Here is a 23,813-nt window from a genome sequence, read left to right as displayed (position 1 = left end):
TCGATAGTTTTCCTGTATCATTGCATAAGATAGGTAATAACTCTAGAATGTATTTTCGTGTTAAGAATAGTTTTAATTCTGTATAACTCAAATACATATGTATAGATAATAAGAATAGAATACAAACTTTTATACATTTGTTTTACTTTTTGAATATTTCTAATATTGCATTATCTTAAATGCAATTTTAGAAATATTTTTTTGATTTGATTTATATGATAGAAATATAAACAACAACAAACGTGCATTTTACAAGAAAATTTAACTGAATCTTAGGGGAACATCATTTAGGATATATTGAAAAATAACGTTAAAGCTACCGAAAAACCACGTAGCTGTTACGTGAAACAGTGGTGACACTATAGAAGTTCATTTTCTTTGATACCTTTCAATCAGATAGATGTTATGTGAAATATGTGGTGAAAAGATAGGAGTTCATTTACGCTTTGGTCACCTATGGTTCACGTAACTGTTACGTGAAAAGTATGATGGAAAAAAGTCACATATGTTTTCACGTAGCTTTGACGTGTAGATTATTTTGAGTGTAGTGTCTTGTATCCCGCTTCTTTGTCAGCCAAAGCATCATCATCATCAACGCGTTCGAGAAGGGCACCTTCTTTTTCACGCTTTTTGCTCGCTGCTGGCGTCTATTTCCTAACGGGACTTTTCGCTAGATACAGGCCAATAAGCCTCAAGCGAGCTTAGAATTGCAGTTCAGGTGGGAAGTACGTGTTCTTTTCTGAGACAACATTGTTAGTAGTAGAAGGAAGGAAACACCCGGACATGAGATTTCGGGTGATAAGATTTAGAATTGGTAACATGGGACGATCATTCAGTCACGTTCGCTTTGTGTGCGGTCAGTATCAAACAATGTTTATCTACATATTTTTTTTATCAATGCCAAAAAATCCAACATTTGATGAAAAATCGATTGATAGTTTATTAATGTTTGAGCTGTTATCGGTGTTTTTTTATCCAAATAAGATTATGTTAGAGATTTGGACATCTTATGAATCTTTAAAGGCATGGTCAAGCGAAGTCCTTCATCCACTTCGCGGTTAAATCAGAAAAATTATCCACTGTTAGTTTTGACGCTATTTATGAAAATCACGCATAAAATTTTATCTCTAGAATATTGGATTTGGCACCCAAGTACAATTTCTATCCCGAAGGGTATTGAAAGCATTGATATTGATCTTTATTATTGGCTCTCTGAAGAACCATTTGTTTTTTGGACATACATGCTGCATCATGTGGCTTTTCTTCAGCCTGTCTCGGCTCAGCACCGATGCCGGCCGGTCTCGACTCGGCTCTGCTGCTGCTGCCGGTATCTGCTCAGCATTGCTGCTTTGACGGGTCTGTAGGGTGGACTGCTGATGTACTGGCTAGGTTTCGGCTTCGATGGTGTCGAGCCGAAAAAGCGGTCGGTGCAGACTTCATTCCCTGCTAAAAGGTGTGAGTGCTGTTCAATCGATGATGCGGTTGCTTCGCTTGTCCCGGTCAGAATGAAAGGAAAAAATCGCGTTGCGCTATTTTATGGCTTCTCGGCAGACCCAGCGGCTGCTCATTCGCTGGTGTCTGCACCAATCAGAACGAGGTAATGGAATGATGCAAGAATTATGTGGTACCCATATTTATAGGTTCCCTTGATCTCAATGTTATTCATTGAAAACAGTTTCATGCCTATTGAAACAAGTTTTTCGGGTCTTATCAAGCATGGACATGGAAGGCATACTTGAAATCTGTCGATTGAGAGGCTTACCGCAGAAATTCGTCCACTGAGACGAACGCTATTAACGTTTAAAATCTTTCAACACAGCGTAACGCAGTCGATTTGAATATTTTGAAATGACACGGACACCTTCCTACATAACCGGTACCAAATAGTTTTTCATGAAACGTTTCTAATTTTGAGAAAACCCGCTTTAGATGTCTTTCGCCATACAAATTTCTGGTGGTTAACTCTTGCTGGCTATTTTGCGCATATACTATAGCGCCTGGATGTGACAGCGGCGGGTAGAAAATCAGCCACTGCCAATAATTCATTTGTACGGCAAAAGACATCTAACGCGGGTTTTCTCAAAATTAGGATCTTTTCTTGAAACACTATTTGGTACCGGTTATGACATTGTTATTGAACCACAAAATAGACTAAATTTACCGTATGAATACGCACTAGAATGCGCATTAGAACTCGCTTTTTTAATGCTATCTCACCATTTTATGACACTTTTAAAAAGGTCAAACAAAATTTTCGTGTTGATTTTTATGCATAAAACAATATATTTCTCGCGTGATTTTTGAAAACGTCGTAAGTCCAAGAGAGAGGCTCTCTTTGTTTACTTTCTCTTTCGATTATTATGAAGCCATACTAATATTTACATCGGATTTTTGTATTTGTATTTGTCTTCGATATAAAAAATCGTACAGACTATTCTTATTCTACATATTTAAGAGATCATCACAGAGATCTGAAGAAAATAGCTTCGACTAGCAATGTTGTAAAAAATGCAAAACTAGCATTGATATTAGTGAAAGAGATCGTAATGAGAGAGAGTCTCTCATTTGGACATACGACGTTTTTAAAAACATCGTGATTCGATAGCAAATGGATGAGATGTCAGAATAACAGTATCTGCTTTCTGTCAAAAGATACGTGGGAGTGCCCACAACCGAACCACCTCCACTGCATTATAAGACTGTTAAAATTTAATATGTTACTATTTAATAGTCATTATGCGCCCATCGGCAGTAATAGGTCTTGGAGTTAGGGACAATATGTGATTTATTTCTACATCCATAGTAATATCTACTCAAACAGGATTTTATCATTTTATTTCATATTCATAGATTTTTTAATTACTTGAACACTTTGAAGCATGTAATCGAAGTTTTTTTACTCGTTGCAGAGAGACAGTCGATTTATCCTGGCTAACACTGATAAAAATCTAAAAACTGTCTCTTTTGGATGGAAACTGATGCTGTTCAATACATGTCGTCATTTCTCTCACAGTATTACTTTTTAATGTCAGTTGTTGTTCTAATGTGTCGATATTACTCCGGTAATTATTCTTTCCTAATGAACACTGGTAGACTGTGGGACATGATCATCTCTTCGTACAAAAAGTAACGTTTATGAGCCGCTTAAAAAAACAAGCGATGTAAAGCTTTGATGCGTGCTATTTTTTTATGAGTACTTGTTAATATCAACACTGCTATTTGCACGTTAACAGGTAAATTAAATAAAAAAACAAATGTTTATACCAAGGTACTATTTTAGACTAAAAATTGAAATGAAATAAAATTTTGCTGTCTTAAATAATTGTATTTATAGTACGGTGGTAGTAATTTGTAGGTGTCGTCACGTTCCCTAAAAATAGCGTTTTACATAAATGTTTGGTTCGTGTACGAATTGGTCAAGGAAAATAACAAACTTCTATCAGAAATTCAGCGTCATGCTGAATAACATGTTAATTTAACTCATCGTATGAAACGTTCAAGCCCGTAAACCAGAATATAGCATATGGGGTCCATAAAGTCCATAAAGTACGTCACGCGGGGGATAAGGAGTTTCGAATAACGGGACGAACTTTATGAAAACATTTAAATAAATATAGTTTTACGGGAGGAGCTGCAAAGAGACGAGTTCTGATGATATGTGTCTAAATCCAGCGAAAGGTCTAGAGAGATATGCAACAAATCTAATGTTTCAATAAATTATCAAATTTGAATTATCCTAGGATAACTTTTTGCCATTCTAACTTGTAAACAGCATACTGCCGTTTTACGCAAACTTGTACAAAATTCCAAAAACAGGCATCCGAGAAAATCGCATTTGGAATTAAAAACAATTTTCATAGACGACGTCCAAATGGGTTGAAATTTTAGGTACATTATATCCCAATGAAGGTTCCTCTAGTTGCTCTTAGTAAAGACTATGTTTAAAAATCTAAGCAATAAATCAATAAGCACCGGTCCATAGCATAACATACCACATCCCGAGCAAAGCTTGAGAGCAAATCGATAACTAATTTTGTTCTTGTGAAATCGCCTAATTTTGATAACTCAGGGTGATATCCTTTTGGTCGTTTTATCGGTTAAAAGATCAAAATCTACAGCAGAAAAATCTTTCTGTGACATCAAATCGAAAACTATTCCTGCTATCGATGAGAGCAAATCGAAAACTGATTTTGATATTGGTTCCGATAACAAAATAAGTACACAGTTTGATGTCAGATTATACAATTTAGAAATCAACAGCAAAATGAGATCAAAATATGTAATCAGTCATGATGATTCATATTTGAAAACAAATTATGATTTCAATTTGATATCTATATCAAAATATGTTCTCTATATGCTGTCTGTATGTTTTCAGACTTTGCTCGGGTATACATTATAAAAATTATTACGGATTGCAGTTGGGTATATTTCTCATTTGTATTGGTTTTTGAGCCTATACATATATGAAATGCCGTGTGACCAGTGGAGTAGGCCGAAAATAGTTCAGAACATTTTTTTAATTTGAGAGGGTTCGAAAAAAAATTCTTATAAAAATGTAGGTAGGTTATTATGTCCAATTATGCCGTTCTATGCATAACTGTCCCATGTTAACTTTGATAATAAATTCTAATGAATCACATACAATGGTTGATTTCCTACCCGCTGCTGTCAGCATCCAGGCGCTATCGCATATGTGGAAATAGCCAGCATGAGTTAACTACCTGAGGTTTGTATGGCGAAAGACATCTAGTGCGGGTTTTCTCAACAGTAGGAACTTTTCACGAAAAACTATTTGGTACCAGTTATGTAGGAAGGTGTCCGCTACAACGCCTACCAAACTTTTTTTCGATTAGGGTGCCTATTTTCGAGATATTAAACTTTAGCTGCCTTTCGCCATACTGACTTCCAAAAGTAAACTCCTAGTGTGCCGCTGTAAGCACGCTCAAAGTAGGCGTTTCATTAGCGTCAATTTATCGCACTAATTTCAGAATCGATTAGACCAGAAAAATTTCACCAATATTTTTAGAATGTAATGAGCGTAGGCAACATTTTTTCAGAACATACATAATACGCATCACTTTTTATGTAAACGTTTTTCAGTCTTTATGATCATCAAACGAAAACTTAATTTTTCAGTGGGAAAAATTGAGTCGACGAGTCTGGGGTTTTTCATCAAATGTAACATGGGAAAGTTATGCGTGCTTTACACAGTTCAATATACACCCGTATTCTTGATTACTGGCGATCGAAACTTTGAACGAATCCAATTCGTTTGAATCATTCCTTCATTTTGTACTGCTGGTGTTAACAAGAATGCGCACCAACTAGGCATCCTAAGATGTCACAAAATGAAACAAGATAGCACAACAAAGATCAACACGAAACAAAAGATTTTTTTGTAATAAACTGATGGAAATGGAAAAATAATTGGATAACAAAGATTTATTTGTTCAACTGCTTAGAATATTTTTCTATTGATATCATGCAAATAGCAGCGGATTTATCGAGATTAGCATTTTATGATTTCAAAAGCGAGTGATTAAAAGCGACAAGTTTCTTAAATAATATATTTAACGTCGACCAACATCAGCTGCAACTGCAAAGTGACGCATATTTTTATATTTTTTTTTGTTTTCATTTGTAAAGATAATAAATAAACAATAAATTTCAAATAGATAACCCAAATACATCCGCATTTTAGATTCACATTCACATTGTATTTTAGTAGCCGGTCTAACATCCTCGGTTTCGTTTAATATCCCACCATTAATCAATATATTCAAGCCGGATTTCTAACTTTTATCTAACTTGCGTGATGTTGCATACCTACCAACAAAATGCACTTGATTGATGTCTGCGGCAACAGTTTTACAATAAAATTTCATCTCCTACTGTTATTGAGGGGGGGGGGGGGGGGGTACATTATTTATTTGTATCGTTTCACCATTTTACATCATCATACGACGTGACATGATTTGTTCAGCAAATGCTATTATTGTGCCCGCGTGCCTTATTAGTGATAACCGCTACTAATAGGAATTTCGCCTTATATCAAGTTACATATTTTTATTTTTAAAGACTTCCTTTACATGCGGATACTTTTTTAAACGTTTTTTCGTTCTTATCTTTATGTTTCAGGAAAAAATACATAATATATTTTAATCAAGTTTCTTTTTGTAAAAAAATCGTCGCTGAGTGCTGTGTTCTTGTTGTGATTTAGGCCTCGATTCGCTTTTTGTCCTTCCTCTTCTTTAAAAATGAAGGTGTCCGTAGACCCTTTTTCTTCTTTTTATCCTTTTTCGGTGAACCCTCGGTCGACACGTCCTAATAAATTAGAATAAAGTATTGATTAGTTTTGGTTTTAAATACACAGGATTTTGTTTTTACACGATTTTTTTTTGCTCGTATTTTTGTTCGTGTGACTTCAATTTGCCACCAATATCTTTGCAACATGTTTCAAAAAATCCTAAATAATTCAAAGAAAAATCACATGGTAATTAATATGCGTTAAGCATTTAGGATGGGTGAAAAATTAAGAAAGTGTAAATCGTGTAAAAACAAAATCCAGTGTATATACATATATAAATAATAGGGTGATTCAAAAAATCGATTTTGCTCCACAGTGCTTATCTGATTCTTTATCAAGTTCTGAGTGTCCTCTGAAAATTTGAGCTCATTTGGATTAAAACTGATTTAGCACAAGCCGTTTTAAGTTTGCATGCAAATTAGTATGGGGAAATTTATTTTTTTATTATACTGTTAATGACGCTTCTCCATTAAGCGCAGGTTAAAAGAAAACCTATATAGCTAAAAGGAATACTCAACAGCTTTCACCCAGTGAAAACCGCATCTTAATTAATCTTTCCAATAATTGAATCATTTGTTTGAGAAACTCCATAAGTCACAATTACACAATTTCGAGAAAACAACAAAAAACTGTTTTTGAACAAATTGGCACCGAACCTTTCGATTTCTTCGATACAGATCAATAGTTTTTGGCAAAACTCAACACCCTGGTGCACTTTCAGTGCAAAAACTGTAAGCAGTACTCCATAATTGCTCTTCAAAGTGCGTGGACATATGTAGTTTCTCAAACAAACGAAAAAAAATTCATACGTTCCTGAACAAAAATGTTTTTTTTGCCAGAATACGTATTTTTGGAAGAGGATTCAGAATATATAAAAATCTCATTTTGGCCAAAAATGTTACATATGCAGTTTCTCAAACAAACGGTTCAATTAGTAATCGAATTTAATCTATACCGTGGTTTTCTGGAGCTAATTGCATAACTCCTCAACAGGCAACATTGCTGCTCGTGGCGCGAAAGATAGCACACAAATAAAGGCTACTATGTTGCACTGCACAATTCAGTGATGCCCTCGAAGAAGTTTAACGATCATGCCTAAAGATTTGCAACCTGTATTAAAATCGATTACTAATTATTGGGGCGATTAATCAACATGCGGTTTTCGTTAGGTATACCTTTTAGCTATGATGATTTTCTTGTAACCTGCGCTCAATGGGGAAGCGTCATTAACAGTATACTGCCGCTAACCGCAAGTCGAGCACATCTGTATATGGGCCTCCATATACAGATGTGGTCGACTTGCGGTTAGCGGCAGTATAATGAAAAAATAAATTTTCCCATACTAATTTGCATGCAAACTTGAAACGACTTGTGCTAAATCAGTTTTAATCCAAATGAGCTCAATTTTTCAGAGGACACTCAGAACAGCAAAATCGATTTTCTGACCCACCCTAATAAATAAGTTTGTTCTACTAGGAAACTTTATGTGTATTTTTTTATGTTTTACTTGCAAGTTGCGTCATTCTTTTCGAAAATCTTTTTTATTCTTCATTGGGGTGTTTTTTTAAATCTTAAAATTATGTTTTCTCTTCACCCAACTATGTGTATCAGAATTGAACAACAGTCGGATGCATTTGAATCACAAACATGTGCTTCTATTTGTCGTATTAAGGCAGGTTTGCTACTGCAACGACAATAGAGGCTCGCTAGCCATCAACCTCACTTTTTCTTGAAATTTTCTTGTAGTTACATAATTTAAGGTTTAAAACCAAAATTCAAGCTCTATCTGGTAAAAGGGCGAATGTCGCAAGAGAGGATTCTCTTCGTCGACTTCCCCTCTTTTAAATAAAAGTGACAAGCAGTGGATTTCTTCGCGGTTTATCACCTCAGAATGCAAGTTTTCATTGTTTTCTTTCATTCTGAGGGGGAAAACCGCACCGAAATCATATGCTTGTCACTTTAATTTAAAAGAGGGGAAGTAGGCGAAAAGAATCCTCTCTTGCGACATTCGCCCTTATTCCAGATAGAGCTTTAATTTCTCATTTTTCAACACAAATTGATATTTGTCAAGGCTTTTATATAACTATAGCCTATCTTCATTAATAATTTGAAGAGATTCACAGTAATTACGATCGATAGTTTATAAATCTTTAGATATCGCCGACTTGGGGCGGTGTTGCCAACTGTATTAGCGACGAGGCCATCTCCAGGATTAAAAGTCGCCTAACCCTTAAATGCATTTAAAAAATCATCAAAACAGTTTCTGCCTGAATCAGAGATGATTTAAACCGCGGATATGGTTTTAATTGTGAAAATTAGCTTTAGGCAAATTCAGATATTGTCGTAGAGCCAGAGGTTAACAAATCAACATAGAATACGACATTTTCAAGTGAAACATCATTTGAACATAATCCCTAGAACTGCAAGAAATGTGTGGCTCGTTTTAAATAAATTCAGCAAACTTTTAATATAATTTTTGGTCCTCGCTCGTCTTGTCCCGAGGGGGTGGCCGTGTCGCCCCATATGACAAATAGAGTAGAGTGGGGCAAGAGTACGCACTTAGTTTTCAATCAAACATAGGGCCCTTATGAAGCAAGCTTCTGCATATTCAATCAATGTCGACGATTCGTATATACTTAGCGGAAAAAATATTGAAATTAGTTAAATTCTTGTTTGTAGATCCATTATTGCATGACACGTGAAAAACACACTCTCGCCCCACCGGTGGGGTAAGAATGCGCATTGGGTGGGGTAAGAGTACGCAGTTTTCCAATCATTTGTTTTATGTATGTTTATACAAATAAGAGATACAGTACTGACCCGATTTTGTCACTCCCCGATTTTGTCTACCCCCGATTTTGTCTACCCCCGATTTTATCACGTTTTCGACCCGATTTTATCACGTCCCGATTTTGTCACGTTTTCGACCCGATTTTGTCACCCCAAAAAAATTTGTCATTCTTTTTATTTTCGTAAATAATACCAAAAACAACATTGATTTTCATGAAATAACTTTCACCGCCTGTAGTTTATTACGAACGACTTCTGAGTACCTGGGAAATATTTTGTAAGCAATTTCGACAAGAAATAACGGGTACCGTTCACGCATTTGGCCTTTCCAAGGCATAAAATGATTCATATTTGTGGAATGAATTAAATAATTGGAAATATTTTTTTCCAATTTTGTCACATACCCTGGTTTATCACCCCAAAATTCTGAGGGGGTGATAAAATCGGGATATTACTGTAATAACATTTATTTGATGCTCATTGGAAGTATATTGTGGAATATTTAAAGATTACGTAACTTGGAGGGGGAGGGGGTCCTAGAAATGTGAACTTTCATACGAAAGAACATCTTTTTTTTATATACCAAAAACCTACAGAGGTAAAAATATACCAGGTTTTACGTGGCGTAAGCAAAAGAATTTTCCTTAAAGAAAGTCCATTAATTACGTAACGCAAAAGTTGGCCATTTCATTACCCCTTTCCCTATCTTACACTTTTTGTATGAATCCACTAAAACATTGTATGGATCGTCAAACATCTCGCCAACCCCTCCAAGCTAAGCGTTGCGTAATTTATGGATGTTGCTTTTGATACAAAGAAATATTTATTTAGATTTTAGATGAAATTGTGTTTTCAGACTTTGTTTAGGTGTAAAACAATACCTAATAAAATTTCATAATTTCGCTTTAGCTATTTGTTCGCTAAGTCCCTCCTGACATCAAATGATTTCTGCTTATCCTTAGAATGAGAACTTGCGTTAATTTTCGATTTATAGCCCGTTCCAATGTTATTGATCTTCACGCTTTGGAAATAGTCTTACTTCGGCCGGAAATACGGGTTTGACATCAGAACTAGAAGATCCACATGCGTACTCTTGCCACACCCATTTATGCGTACTTTTACCCCATAGCCCCAAAATGTATTCACTTTATGGTTTTGACCTCTTGGAAAACCAACCCTACTGGTGTTCTAGGTCAACAAATCAAAAACGTACTCTCACCCCACGCTACTCTATAGCAGGACTGGTAGCGATAAATGCCGTTCAAAATAGTGACTTAGTGACCAACGATGACGAAAAAAATGACCAAATAATGAATTTCAGATGCAGAAAAAGTGACCAAATAGTGATGATTTGTATGCTAGTATGCTACTAGGTAGTGAGCTGAGTTGTATTCGCATTGTCACTATGTAACTCGTAGTAGATTGTAAACTAGTGATATCATGTTTTTCTTTTGAAATCTTATCTAGAATGCTATCAGAAATCAAGAAAAGACAAAAATTACCCAAGCATGAGGATTACTACTGCTGGCTTCACCGTAACTAGGGAAAGGATGGAGCTTAGCAAGAGGCAATCAACTGTGCAACACCCTCATAAATATCACTAAGTTGGATATTTAGGAAGGTGTCTATTGGGTTAGCTAGAGGCTAGCAATATGACCATGGTAAACCTTATTCCGTGACACACCACATAATGGTATTTACCCAGCGTCGCAGGAGCACGCTAAACCAAGTTTATAATTTCAACAAGGATTTTGAAGATTTTTCCGTGAAGCTGCATCTTGTGTATGAAAATGGCAGAATGATTTATGTATGGCAAATTTTGCGCCGTCTTTTACTACCGTCTGAAAATATTGTCTCACTTCAAATATATTCCCACCAGTTTTACCATTTATGAATGATTGGATGAGCTGCAAAAAAGTGGGAAAGAGTGCAAGAACGATGTTTTGGATTGTCTCTGGAGACGAGCCAGCCTAGGGCTGAAAATTTACTTAATAAAGACAATTAAAAATGTTTTTGATTGTGCTTTCGCTAATTTCTATGCAGTTAGACGTGTGAACATTTGTGTTGGCACGTTGAAAAATTAGCACGGTTCTTCGATAAAAAAGCAATAAAATGATCTAATTAATTACTAGACAGAGAATTATTTGGAATCACAAAGCTTATAAATCTTTATCAATCTTTACAATTGTTTCAAAAAACTTAAAGAATTTAAAATTCTGATGACTTTTTTTAAATACAATTTTTAATAATTATTAATAACATTTTTAATAATAACAAATTTAAATGCATACAGTGCCCATTTGTCATTTTTTGAGCTCCTGGTCTCGGTTGCGCGTGAATCGATTTGACTAAAAATTTACCTAGAACTCAGATATAACATGTTTCATATATAAGTTTCGACCGGCGCGAAATCCTCGCCAACTAAAATCAAAGACGCGACATGAAATCCAATTCGTGCCAACTACGCGCGAAATTTTAATTTTTGTTACCACAATTTACAGAACGTGTACGTTTCATATAATATAACTGGATTTTACCACATTGAAAAAGAACAAAGAAAATATCCATTAGTATCACATCTATTCTGGATGGTCCTGTTCACCAACGTTCTACTAATTAAGCATACAAGAATGAAGACGTCGAAATTATTTCTATAATCAACGTTTCATAGAGAAAATGATGGTTGCAGCCAGGGCTGACAATCGTCATCGTCATAGCACGAAATGCCGCAGTAGCGACGAGTTGCATTGTCTTCGTTGCTACTCTACCCATCGTCAATGACGCGCACGACGTTAGCTTTCGTCGTGTAACCAAATCGTCCTGACGACATCGAAGAACGAAGACTTCATACCGTTATTCTTCAAGTGGCAGCTGCCATGCGAAGATTTTTACTAATTCTTTGTAATAATGAATTTGAAGCAACGTATGAAAGCGTTATGAATGTTAGCGATACATTTATGTTACCAAATTTCCTACTATTTGTTTATTTGAGACGCTATTATGTGCTATTATGTTTTTAACCAGTCCGTCTATGATGACGTGCAATCAATTGTGTGAGGAAGTGACGACGAAAATCGTCATAACTTTTTGCTGCGCGACTATCGTCGTGGTACGCATGTGGCGCGAAGAAAACGAATAGGTGTTGCGTCGTGCAATGTTATGACGAAGACCAAATTTTTTTCGCTTTCTTCATACGACGAGAATGACTATTGTCAGCCCTGGTTGCAGCTTTGATGTAATTGATGTTCATAAGCCAAACTTACGTAAAAATTAGGTAATAAAATAATGTTAGTTTGTTTTTCGAACAAAACTTCTATATACAAATTATTTGAATTCATATAAAAATATGAAAATTATTTGGATTTACATCCAGAGAGAAATAATTCAGAATCATACAAAGTTGTTCAAGTTTCATAAAATGTGATCCATGGTGTTCCATCGATTCTGAAGTTTTTTTTTCAGAAATTTCAGCTGAAGTTGAATTTCTGTGGAAAACCTTGTGGAAATTTCTAGGATTTTTTTAAAGAAATTGTGCGGAAAATACTTCAATTCCTGTGAAATCTTTCTCCAGGAGTTTGGACGGAAATTCCAACAGAAATCCGATATCAGTACAAAAATGTTAATTCTTGTAAAAACTTCTCCGGCAATCCATGAAAAATAATCTTCTTTAAATTTTTCCATGAATACCGGTGGAAATCGCTTTGAGAATTCCTGTAGATATTGTTTAGTGAATTCGAATTCCTAAGAAAAACCTTCCGAAAATTATTTCCAAATATTCAAGACGGAATTTCGCACAAATATTTAAGCAATCATCGCTACAAAAATTATAGTGAAAGTTCCTCCAACAATAGAGAAAAATATCTATTTTTTTGGAGCAAAGTTCAGCAGACTGAAAAAGAGTCTCATCGAATTGTTGGAAAATTTCAACGGGAATTACTTTCAGAATAATCAGAAAAATCCTATTTCTGTACAAGAAACAAGGAACATATTTGTGTTTTGTATAGACCCTGTTTCTTTCTAGATGAATGCTATAAAAACAATATAAAACCTAATTCCTGACAAAAAAAATCGAAAAATGATGGCATGGTTTCATGCTGTGTGGTTCGTCGTAGAGGGGTTAATCAAGCAGAAACTAAGACATATCTCGGAATTATGTCAAAATTGACGTGACAAAAAATGGATATTCAAAAACGATGAAAAATGACCACAAGTGAAGTGTTTACCCTTATAATGCATTCAATAATGGCTTGTGTAAGGCATGGCTTGGGTAAGCATAGACTTCAAACGTGGAGTTCCTTCTCAACAACATTTTGCTATCAAAAACTACGCTCCTTACTTATTAAATTTCCCTCCAAAACTAAATTCGTGCGAAGCCTTAAAACCGTTATGTTAATCTGCATTAAATCCGCGAAACCGCGAAAATCGCGAATTCCGCGTAGTCGTAACAATCCTGCGCTTTATATACGGAGTTGCCTAAACGTATGGCCATTGTCCAAGCTTCGCTGTGTGGTCTGCATACAGGCCTCTTGATCCCGACGATCCCACTCTGCCGCACACTGCTTCTTTTTTTTAAATTAAAATCATCTTTCATAAGACGGCCTTTTGATTGCTTGTGGCAAACTTCCATAAAGCAAATATATAAAGCTCTTTTAGTGGAATGTATTCAACCGTCTAAGACGAATTAAGTACTCTCCATTTAATTCCACCAGTTGATTTTCGATATCTTTGCAGATACGTATTTCGACCACACAGTTGTGGTCGAAATAGGTATCTGCAAAGATATCGAAAATCAACTGGTGGAATTAAATGGAGAGTACTTAATTCGTCTTAGACGGTTCCATAAAGCGTTTGATTGAAATTCGTACGTCCAGTTTCCTCAGTGCAGAATTACTTCTGACATATCTTGCTTTTCATTTTTTGTTTTCGAGACTATTATCGGATCCTGAATTTCAGCCATCTTAGGGTATTTACGCACAGCCGTTTTTTAATTAAAAAGCCTGGTTCCAGTACTCCTCAATTACATTCTCAACACTTCGTATTTAACAACCTTTATTCCTGGAGAAGAAGATCATAGTTTACATGAATTGCAAGCAACCTGGCGATTTCCACAATTCACTTGGAGCTTTTTTTTTGTGCAGTTTCTCAAACTCAAACTTTTTTACAAACGGCGAAACGATGCGAGAATAGTGACTTTAGTGACTTTTGGATGCAAATAGTGACTTTTTAGTGACTAGGCTCAAAATAGTGACCAAATCACTAAAAAGTGACCCGCTACTAGCCCTGCTATAGGCATCATAAAAATATTTTTTTAAAACCAGTTCATAAGATACTGGAACGTCATTTTTCAATGTTGATTGATACTTATGTCAAAGGTAGGTCATCATAAAGGTGTTTCATGAACAAATCAGCAGAATTCGAAGGAGTTTCACTATATTACAAATATTACCGCTTAGGGCGGTCATCTTGCTCCACTTTCCCCTGTTCTACGATACCAATACAGCCCATCTGGTGAGGCTGTTGTTTCAACCAGTGATGGGAAATGTCAAAAAAATGTCATGGGGTTGCTATTACTAATTTGCTAATAACTTTTTTCAAAAGTCTTTTACAACTCGGATTTTTTTATTAACATGTAATGCTTAAAGGATCCTACAACTTTGCCAAACAGGTCATTGTTCTAAATATACAGTGTGAGGCATGATAACGAATTTAAAAAAATGTCACGGAATGTCATTTGACACTAATTCACACCGCCAATTTCAGTTTTAGAGCAATGACCTATTAGAAAAAGTTTTAGTATCCTTTGAGTGCTTTATGTTTATATAAAACAGACGATTGTAAATTACTTGTGAAAAAAGTTATTAACAAATTAGTCCCATGACATCGATATGACATTTCCCGTCACTGGTTTCAACACAGAACTTTCAGTCGAGAACGTTTCGTCGTGGATTATACATACACGCATTATTTTGTATGTGTAAGCCATCCGCTCTAATAGCCTATTCAGATTGCGCCATTCATTATAATAATTATCGTGTTAAATATAAGAAAGAAAATTGAATGTATGGAAATTGGCATCAAGTTACACTTTATCGTGATATTTATTATCATTAATGGCGTAATCTGAATAGGCTATAACCGTAATCTACGAACAAGAAAACTATATTGCGAGTTAGTCGGCTGTGTCATGTATGCCTCTTTAATTACCCGGCCAGATTTGGCTGTGCCAGCCAATTATTTCAGCCAGTTTCAGGCATGTCCTAACGAAGTGCACTGGATCCATTTACGTCGTGTATTACGTTATATAACAGGTACTCTGAACTACGGACCAAGGAAGCAATAGCAAACCATTACTCAAAGCCTACTCCAATATCGATTGGGCAAATGATGTTGTAGATCGAAGGAGGCTATCGTGAGTTGGAGCGCGAGAAAGCAAGCAACAGTTTCTCTATCTTCTATCGAAGGCCGAACTGATTGCCCTTTGTGCGGCCACCTGCCAAGGTCAATGATTGGTCAGGATTCTGGAGGACCTCGGATTCATATCGGCGACTCCTATCACCTACTACGAAGATAACCAGTCAACGATGAAGATCGCAGCAAATCCGAAGGATTCTAGTCGCCTGACGCACTTGGACGTGGAACACTTCTTTGTTCGAGAGCTACTTGAGAGTTACCAAATTCGTATTGAATATACTGCCGTCAAACGAATATTTGTCCCATGTTTGCTGGGATTTCCTATGTACATGGGACAGTTATGTGTATAACGGTAGTATATCCCTACGTCGAAACTTCTAGCGGACATTCCAAGGGATTGCCAGCTTCAGGAGATTACGTGAACACCAAGGATTGGTCGAATGCTGAGTTTGAGCGGGCGTGTTATGTATTCAAACTCTACAATACCCTACATCAGTGTCCGACCCCATATGTTGTTTGATCTACTACTGTCAATGATTGTTCTGTCTACGACATTTTTTATGCCATTGTTGTAATCGTCTATCTACCGTAGTGAATAAACCACACGTTTTTAGTTTGTGGCCGTGAATAGTTCGCTTTTTTTATTTCGGTCCGCGAATCCCTTCCGCCGGATAATTTTAATACTGACGAACAATACTCTAATGTAGAGCGCACCAAGAGAACAGAACAACGATTTTAAACAATCCGGTCCTTAGCGGCTGCCTTGTGGTATACCCGACGTTACACGAAAGTGCGTTGATCGGTTGTCGCCTATTGCTACCGTTAGTTGGCGTTCAGTAAGATACGAGCGAAACCATTTCATTCTAATCAGGCCAGTTTGGGGATCACAATGTCATGATTCAACTTATCAAACGCAGCAAGGTCTGTGTAGATCACATCCGTTTGGGGCCGAGTGTTCATACTTTCCGTGATGTACGAGGTTAGACACAGTAGATTTCCATGCTGAAGGCGTTGGAAATTTGTTCTCGTCAGTAGCCTTCTGAGTGGTGTCCTTCGTAGCTTAGTAGTTGTTACGTGAGAATTGTGTTGCAAACCCCTAACATTATGTCAATTTCGTTTGTATGCGTTTAAGTGTAAGTTTTGGCGCTTTACTAGCAATGTTGTTGACAACTTGCAATAAACAGCAGAATGGAAGACAGCACATATAGAAAATGCCCAAGTAACCAATAAGCACTCCAATTCGCCAAACCGGGCATATAGTGCTACTTCAATGCTTATAAGTTTTTGAATAGCCATATATTGGCCTTATATGGCGATTTGGCGAATTGGAGTGCTTATTGTGCTTATTGGTTACTTGGGTGTAGAACCGTCGCACATAGGGGTATTTTTGCAATCTAGCCGGAATAAATTATTTCATCTCTCAAATTGCTATATTTCACCTTATTTTGTGATACTGTGATGATAATTTAGCTGTAATATCAGTTTTCTGAATTTTCACTTTTTGACCCATGTGCTTTACCATTTAAAACCCTGAAAAACATTGATAATTTCAATTAATTCGTTCGCGTCATCGCTTCTACCGAAATCAGTTCAACTCTATGTGTTTGCAAGGGGAAACATAGATTTTACTTCGGGATCCTAAAATATAGACATAAATGCGTCCTCTCTATACTGAAATATTTCCGAATATCATCGAATAAGTGTTTTATGCATATTGAAAATATGAGGAACGTTTTAGGAACTAGTTTTAGCTCGAAAATGGACTTCGAATTACTCTTTTGTATTTCTGTTCAGAATCATTTTTTCTTGTCAAAAACACGTTTACATGATACTATTTTGTCTACTTTTTCATGGTATGTACTGATCTGTGGATTACTGTGACAAATATTTGACCACAATAAAATATACCGAACGAAATCAAATTCAACAGAGAAAACCGGTAATTTCCTCAATGTCTATTTTCTAGAAGTGTAGTGGTAAAACTTTAAATCTAAATAGAAAACCTAGTACTAGGAGTGGCTCGTCTACTCAGAGAAGTTTGAGACATATTTGGACTGCTCTAGGACAATTTTGAAAATTTAACTTTATTCCGGCTAGAATGGTGAAATACCCCTATGTGCGTCGGTTCTGTATTAGAAGCACAGTAGTTGTAAGTAGAGTTAATTTGTATTAAATGTAATATGTTTCAACTCTATTAATAAATTACAGCTTTATAGCGTGTGACAATGAAACTCTGCGTGTTTATTGTCGTGCTAGAACAGTGTACGTGTTATTTCTTATAGTAGGGAAAGCACCTGTCTAGCGTACTGGTTTCGTGGGATCAAACCCCACCAAAGGAAGTGGTTACCGTCCAATACATTTTTCGAACTAAATCTTTCACATGTTGTGCAATTGCACAAATCGAATTTCAGACATAGTAAGTAATTTCCACTCCGGGTGGTTATATTATACCCGGATTATAGGCAATTAACTTTGATTGTACCAAAATTTGATTTTAATTTGATTTCAAACTAGTGTACAAATATTTTATTACCTGTTTGAGTTAGGGGAAAGAAAAGATCAGAAAAGAAAAATAATTATAATCACCTCTTTGCTGCTGTGTGAAAACGTGCTCATATGAGTATCCGAGTGGTCACCGTTTTGTACATGTTCACCTACAATATAAATAAAAATTTTAGTGTACATTCGTGTTGAGAAATTATATTTTAATGGGATTCTTGATTCATTGAAAATAAAAATAAACTGCCGTGTATATTATTTTATTTAGTCAAAATGTCAAATGAAATCCAGGACAATACAGTTCTTACGTATCTATGGGACATTATACTCGATGCAAACATTACCCAAATATTATTACATAAAAATAATCAAGCGAAACAAGCAAATAACAAACCTTAAGAGTCAAAGAAAATATGATAAATAATTTAGAACGTTAAAGAGAAATCATAGCATTAGTCATCTCTTTCAACTAGAGAAGATTTTCTCCCGTTTAAACGATGACAGTCTTTAGCTGTTTGCTGTGCAATCATTTCGGAATGATTTTCTCGAGCGGTATTGATTTCGCTCTGCAATTGTACAAGTTCGGTCACATCATTTTTGATCTGATTCAAAGTATCTCCCATTTTTGAAATACACTTTGATTGGTTGTCGCACATTTTTAGAAGCGTGGTTTTTACGACAGCATGAGTTGTACCAGAAGCTATTGAGTTCTCATCATTTTCATCATCCGTCGTAAATTGTAGGCTCCGGCGCTTCAGCTGCTTACGATGCTTTCTGTGGATTATAAAAAAAATATCCAATAGTTTCGTAAAATCTTTCAAGAAAATTGTGAAAAAATCCGAAACTGGAACATTCGTTCGAAGAACATTTAAAGTATTAGCACATCACTTGACACGGATTAGCTGTACCTGGACCCTTTAAAGCTTGAAGCATGGATGTATTATACAACTGAAAAACGCACTTTCAACGACACGTGTTCTTAAAATATTGATTTTAAGATAGTTTAGTTGAAATTCATTTTTTTTTTTATAATTTTGAAGCAAACAAAACTGCAGTTTTCATGTCTGACTTCTAGAGGGTAGGAGATTTAGGCAGTTTACATTACTAGACTAATGTGAAAGCTCCATTCCATTGGAATCATTCATATATTAAATATATAAATATAATCTACGGCCTAAATCATGGAAACAGTTTGGACAGTCATGCCAAGAAATATAGTCCGTATTTGCAGATTTCTACGCATATTAGTCCTGCTTAGTGGTCGATTCCCAATACGATCACCATATTTTGTCTCATGCTTTATTTATACAATTTTACTCTCCACACGGTTGAAATATGAATAGATTGCAGTTCTATCACTTATTAGGATGAAGATCCATAAAATTGCCCGAGCAGGAGCGACGACCTCGATTACAGAAATTTGTATGAACTAGCCTTGCATAAGAGGTAAAATACCAAAAAATTAATAGGGGAGAATGTTCCCAAACCGACCCCCTAAATGCCAGAGGCCATGAAATTACGAAAAATGATTCTTTGACCAAGTTTCGTAGTCTATATTGTAGCGGGGATATAATTCTGTATTTCTGATGCTTTATTGTGGGTGCAGATGTGGAAAGTTAAGAGATACAGAGAGTAAAGTGAAAGTATACGTTTTCGGCATTCTCAAAAATGGTGGTCCGAAACCGACTAATCCGAAATCGACCCCCTTCCTCTAGTCCAGAACTGACCTATATTTCGCAAACAAATGAGTAACGACAAACGAGAGTGCAGACAGATTAGCCGACAACGCCATCTGCGAAAAACACCGGAGAATCGGTACACTCGCCCAGGTCCGGATTTAGCCGGAAGGGGGCCCCGGGGCCCCAAAATGTACAAAAAAGGTTGGTTTTGGTACATAAGATTTGTGTGTTTGATTTCACAATCAAATTCACTATTTTCAATAAAAAATGAATTTCTATCAGCGATATTAGATATCTAACTAGCAACCCATCATAATTTTAACTGCTTCAAATGCTTAAAAAGCTTTAAATTTGATTTATTCGAGACAAATTAAATTGATCAGTGTTCCATAATTGTGACCACGACAAAATTTTCCCACATTATGGAACAGTTTAGTATTTCCTGTATAAATCGCTTCTTAATCATTTTTTGTGTCGACATCCACGCTCAAAAGCAATAATTGTAGGTTACTGTTACATTGTAGCAATCACATTGGCGGTATGAACGAATTTGTGGCTAATATTTGCATTAAAACGGCATTGTTTACATTCGCCGCCATCTTGGACACGAAGTGTTCCATAATAAGGTTATTTGCAATCGATTGGATGTTCAGTAATTTTGTTCTAATCAAACCTATTTTAGATTGGATATCACATAGCGGACCGAAAGCTTAGATCCTAACGTTGGTTTTCATGTATTCAAGACAAAATTTTCAAAACGACTTATCTGCTTTTCAAACAAAGATTCAATCGACAATTTGACAAATCTGATAGCTCTCCCACGCAAACCAACACCATGAACAGGTAGCGGAATCCTTCACCTACCTATTGGTGGTATTGGTTTGCGTGGGAGAGCTATCAGGTTCGTCAAATCGTCGTTTGAATCTTTGTTTACAAAAGCAGATAAGTCGTTTTGAAATTTTTTTTCTTGTATTAATATCTACAACTGGTTGGTTTTGTGCCGTGTTAGAAGTAATTTAATGTTGAGAAAGTCGTTAAGCATTCTATAACTATGGGGGTAGTGTATGGGACCAACATTATCCCTTACTCAAGATTGAATTGCACGTATGATGATTAGGGGCCGTACATTAATTACGTAAGCATTTTGTCTGGGGTTTTCAACCCCCCTCCCCCATGTAAGACTTTTCCCATACAAATCATTTTTTATTTATATGGAACGTAAGAAAATGGCAGGCCCCCCTTCCCCCATAAGTGATTACGTAATTAGTGTACGACCCCTTACATTCGCGGAGCTGATGTAGGGTAAGGCGGTATAATTGACGATGCCCCCTGTTCAAGACGCCCCTGTGAGTTTTCTAGAAAACTAGAACTTACTAGGTCTAGTTGGTACCTTTAAATATTGGTAAGACCATCATACTACGTGAATGTGGAAGTATTTTTGTGTTACATAATGAAAATAATTGCAAAATTCAAAAAGTTACATTTGATGTAACTTTCAATGTTTGTTTGCTCAATATTATGAAGCGACAATTGTATACTGTCTGCAAAACATACACTAAAGCACTCAGCACCAAAGCACCTTTCCTCAGTGGTAAATATGATATAGGGGAACTTCTCCTGGATTTCATCTCATGGCTCCGATATGCATCCCATCAAAAACAAAGCAATGAAAAGGTACTTGATTTAATTCTCATTTTTGTGATTTTATTCAGCAGTTTGCACTCATGTTTATCAAAAGAAGCGATGAATTTACCGTATTTCTTTGTTTGACAATGAGATGTTCAGTAAGATGGGAATCGGAACAGTTCCCCTATATGAAATAAACACAATATGAAACAATATGAAATTGTGTTGAAAAGTAATAGGCCATTTAAGTATTGCCTTATGGCGGGAGCATATTATACCGTCTTACCCTAGCTGGATAAAATGTTTCTTTCCCAGTTTTCTCTCATCTCATTTTGTCCCAAGATCCATAAACTACGTAACGCAAAAATCGGTCATTTTTAACACCCTATCCCTTCTGTGTCACACTTTTTGTATGAAACATCTGAACGTTTTGTATGGGATATCACACATCAGGGAGCACCCTCCACCTCTACACGTTACGTAATTTGTGGGTGTTCCTTAATATATCACGAAATCATTTAGAATTTCGTCCACTCTCTTTCTCCCTTGCAAATCATGCTGTAAAAAGTAGAGTGCAATAAAATGGGGGGTCGTTTTCGGACCAATGCTTGCCGATCGGTTTCGGACCACCCCAACTTTTTTCTCAAAATGACGCGCCGTTCAACAATACGGTTTGGGACCGACGGTCGGTTTGGGAACACTCTCCCCTATGCAAATCACTTTTGGCATAATCCTTAAATGCGTAATGTTCGATGTTAATAATTCCAATGGTTATTTACGTTAAAAATATTTCCGACGAATTATAAAAAAATCGGCTTGCGCCTTTAAGGATTAAAGGCGCAAGCCGATTTTTTTTCTATAATTCGTAAATAACCATTGAAATTATTAACATTAAACGTATTTTCAGTTTGTTGTTTTAAAACAACATTGCGCATTTAAGGGTTAAGGGATAACATACTAAGGTATTTCAATACCAAACGAATAATAATTCGTGATGCGTTTGGTATTGTAATAACAGAGTATGTTATGCCTGAAGTAATATGAATATTCTTTTTTGGTATTATTTTCTGGTATTTTACCTCTTATGCAAGGCCAAATCCATAACAGAGTATGGTATCAATAACAGAATGAAGTATTATTGAGGTCATTTCTTCTGCTCGGGTGGTCATTTCCACCACTAAAATTGGACAGGATCGAAAAAAAAAATGATCAATGAATACCATTTCTAAGAGCATAATGATGAATTTATTACCTGGGTGACAAATAAGCGTAGAAATTCAATAACAAAACAGACTTGATGTTGTTTTCACTAATTTTCCGAACAAAGTTCGGTATTTTTTAATGTTTTCGGAAAATATGTATGAGAATAGACCGCTATGATAAAAACTTGAAATCTCCAAAAACATACATGGGACAAATATGCGTAGAAGGACAGTGCATGTGTGTAACCGCACTTGCGAGGACGGTAAGTTGAAAAAAAGCACGTATGCATTTTTTTTTCGATCCAGCACTTTCAATGTTCTTCAATACAATGAATGGTTCAGTCAGTTTGGGGATTTTTCACTAGATGATAAAAGTTTTACAAAACTATCGAAATTTTGCAGTACTTGGTCTGGCGAAGAAGTTTACGTTTCGATGCATGATTTGATTCATCCGAGCCATCGTTGCCATTTGGAAAATCGTCGGTCTGTGTGGCGCATGTAGCTTTCGGTGAATCACTTTCAATATTTCCGTAATCTCTGCGGTTCAGAATTTGTTCTCCGATCTTATGGTACAAAACTGGTAAAGTTCCGTATCTTTTGGAGTGATTGTCAATCTTTTCCAAGATAGTGAGATCAGTTGAATCAAACTTTGAGGAGGCAGCTTCATCACTAAACAACTCTCGCGTACGGTTAAAGAAGGAGCTTTCACTGTGGGTCTCTGCTAAGTCGGCTGCAAAAAAAAGTAATATATAATGAACATGAATAATACATGTTTCGCAAGTAGTATTCTAAGGACATAACGAAAACAGCTATTAGACTGGTTGGAAAGTTTCTTTCGGTGTAGAGTAAAACTGAAAAACAATATAGTAAAATTAAATATTAGTATGCCGCCAGAATCGGTGGCTCATACATGTCAAAATCTTACATTCGCCGAAAATAAAATCGATTCGGATAGTAACTAGACTAGCCCCACATAAATAAGTCACTTCGTAACAATAATTAGTCAATCCATTTTACATTATGGGAAAAGTAATCTTGCTCTGCGAGCAGGGTTGTTCGATAATTATTGAAATGTCACTTTTAAGTTTAATTTCAGTTTAATTCTCGAAATGAGACAGACCCTATATATTCGAATGGGAATGACTCATATATTGCTGTAATCTGAAAAGGTGACGTAAGTATGCTTCAAATTACAACATACAGATAAGTACTACTTGGTAACACAATTTATGAAAAATTGTATACCTATACCACAGACAAACAGACATAACACATTGAACATTTACTCATCAAATT

General features: G+C 36.0%; 1 protein-coding gene across 6 annotated transcripts in view; it reads right to left on the bottom strand.

The window, feature by feature from the left end:
- Positions 1-2,818: 2,818 nt before the first annotated feature.
- LOC134211826 (protein hu-li tai shao) overlaps positions 2,819-23,813 on the bottom strand; it is an 84,647-nt gene continuing 63,652 nt past the window's right edge. For 4 of the 6 annotated variants that reach the window (XM_062689110.1, XM_062689113.1, XM_062689112.1 and 1 more), the window contains 2 exons: positions 22,923-23,247; positions 18,255-18,784 (listed from right to left, as the gene is read on the bottom strand). In XM_062689110.1, the coding sequence (XP_062545094.1) occupies positions 18,463-18,784; positions 22,923-23,247 (647 nt within the window). In that variant the 3' untranslated portion in view covers positions 18,255-18,462. Of the gene's footprint in view, positions 6,328-18,097; positions 18,166-18,254; positions 18,785-22,922; positions 23,248-23,813 lie in introns of those variants that run through there. The other 2 variants (XM_062689114.1, XM_062689115.1) reach the window with 1 other exon arrangement.

The sequence above is a fragment of the Armigeres subalbatus genome, chromosome 2, assembly GCF_024139115.2.
Source record: "Armigeres subalbatus isolate Guangzhou_Male chromosome 2, GZ_Asu_2, whole genome shotgun sequence".
In the NCBI taxonomy this organism is placed as follows: Eukaryota; Metazoa; Arthropoda; class Insecta; order Diptera; family Culicidae; genus Armigeres; species Armigeres subalbatus.
This window is presented reverse-complemented; position numbering and strand designations above follow the sequence as displayed.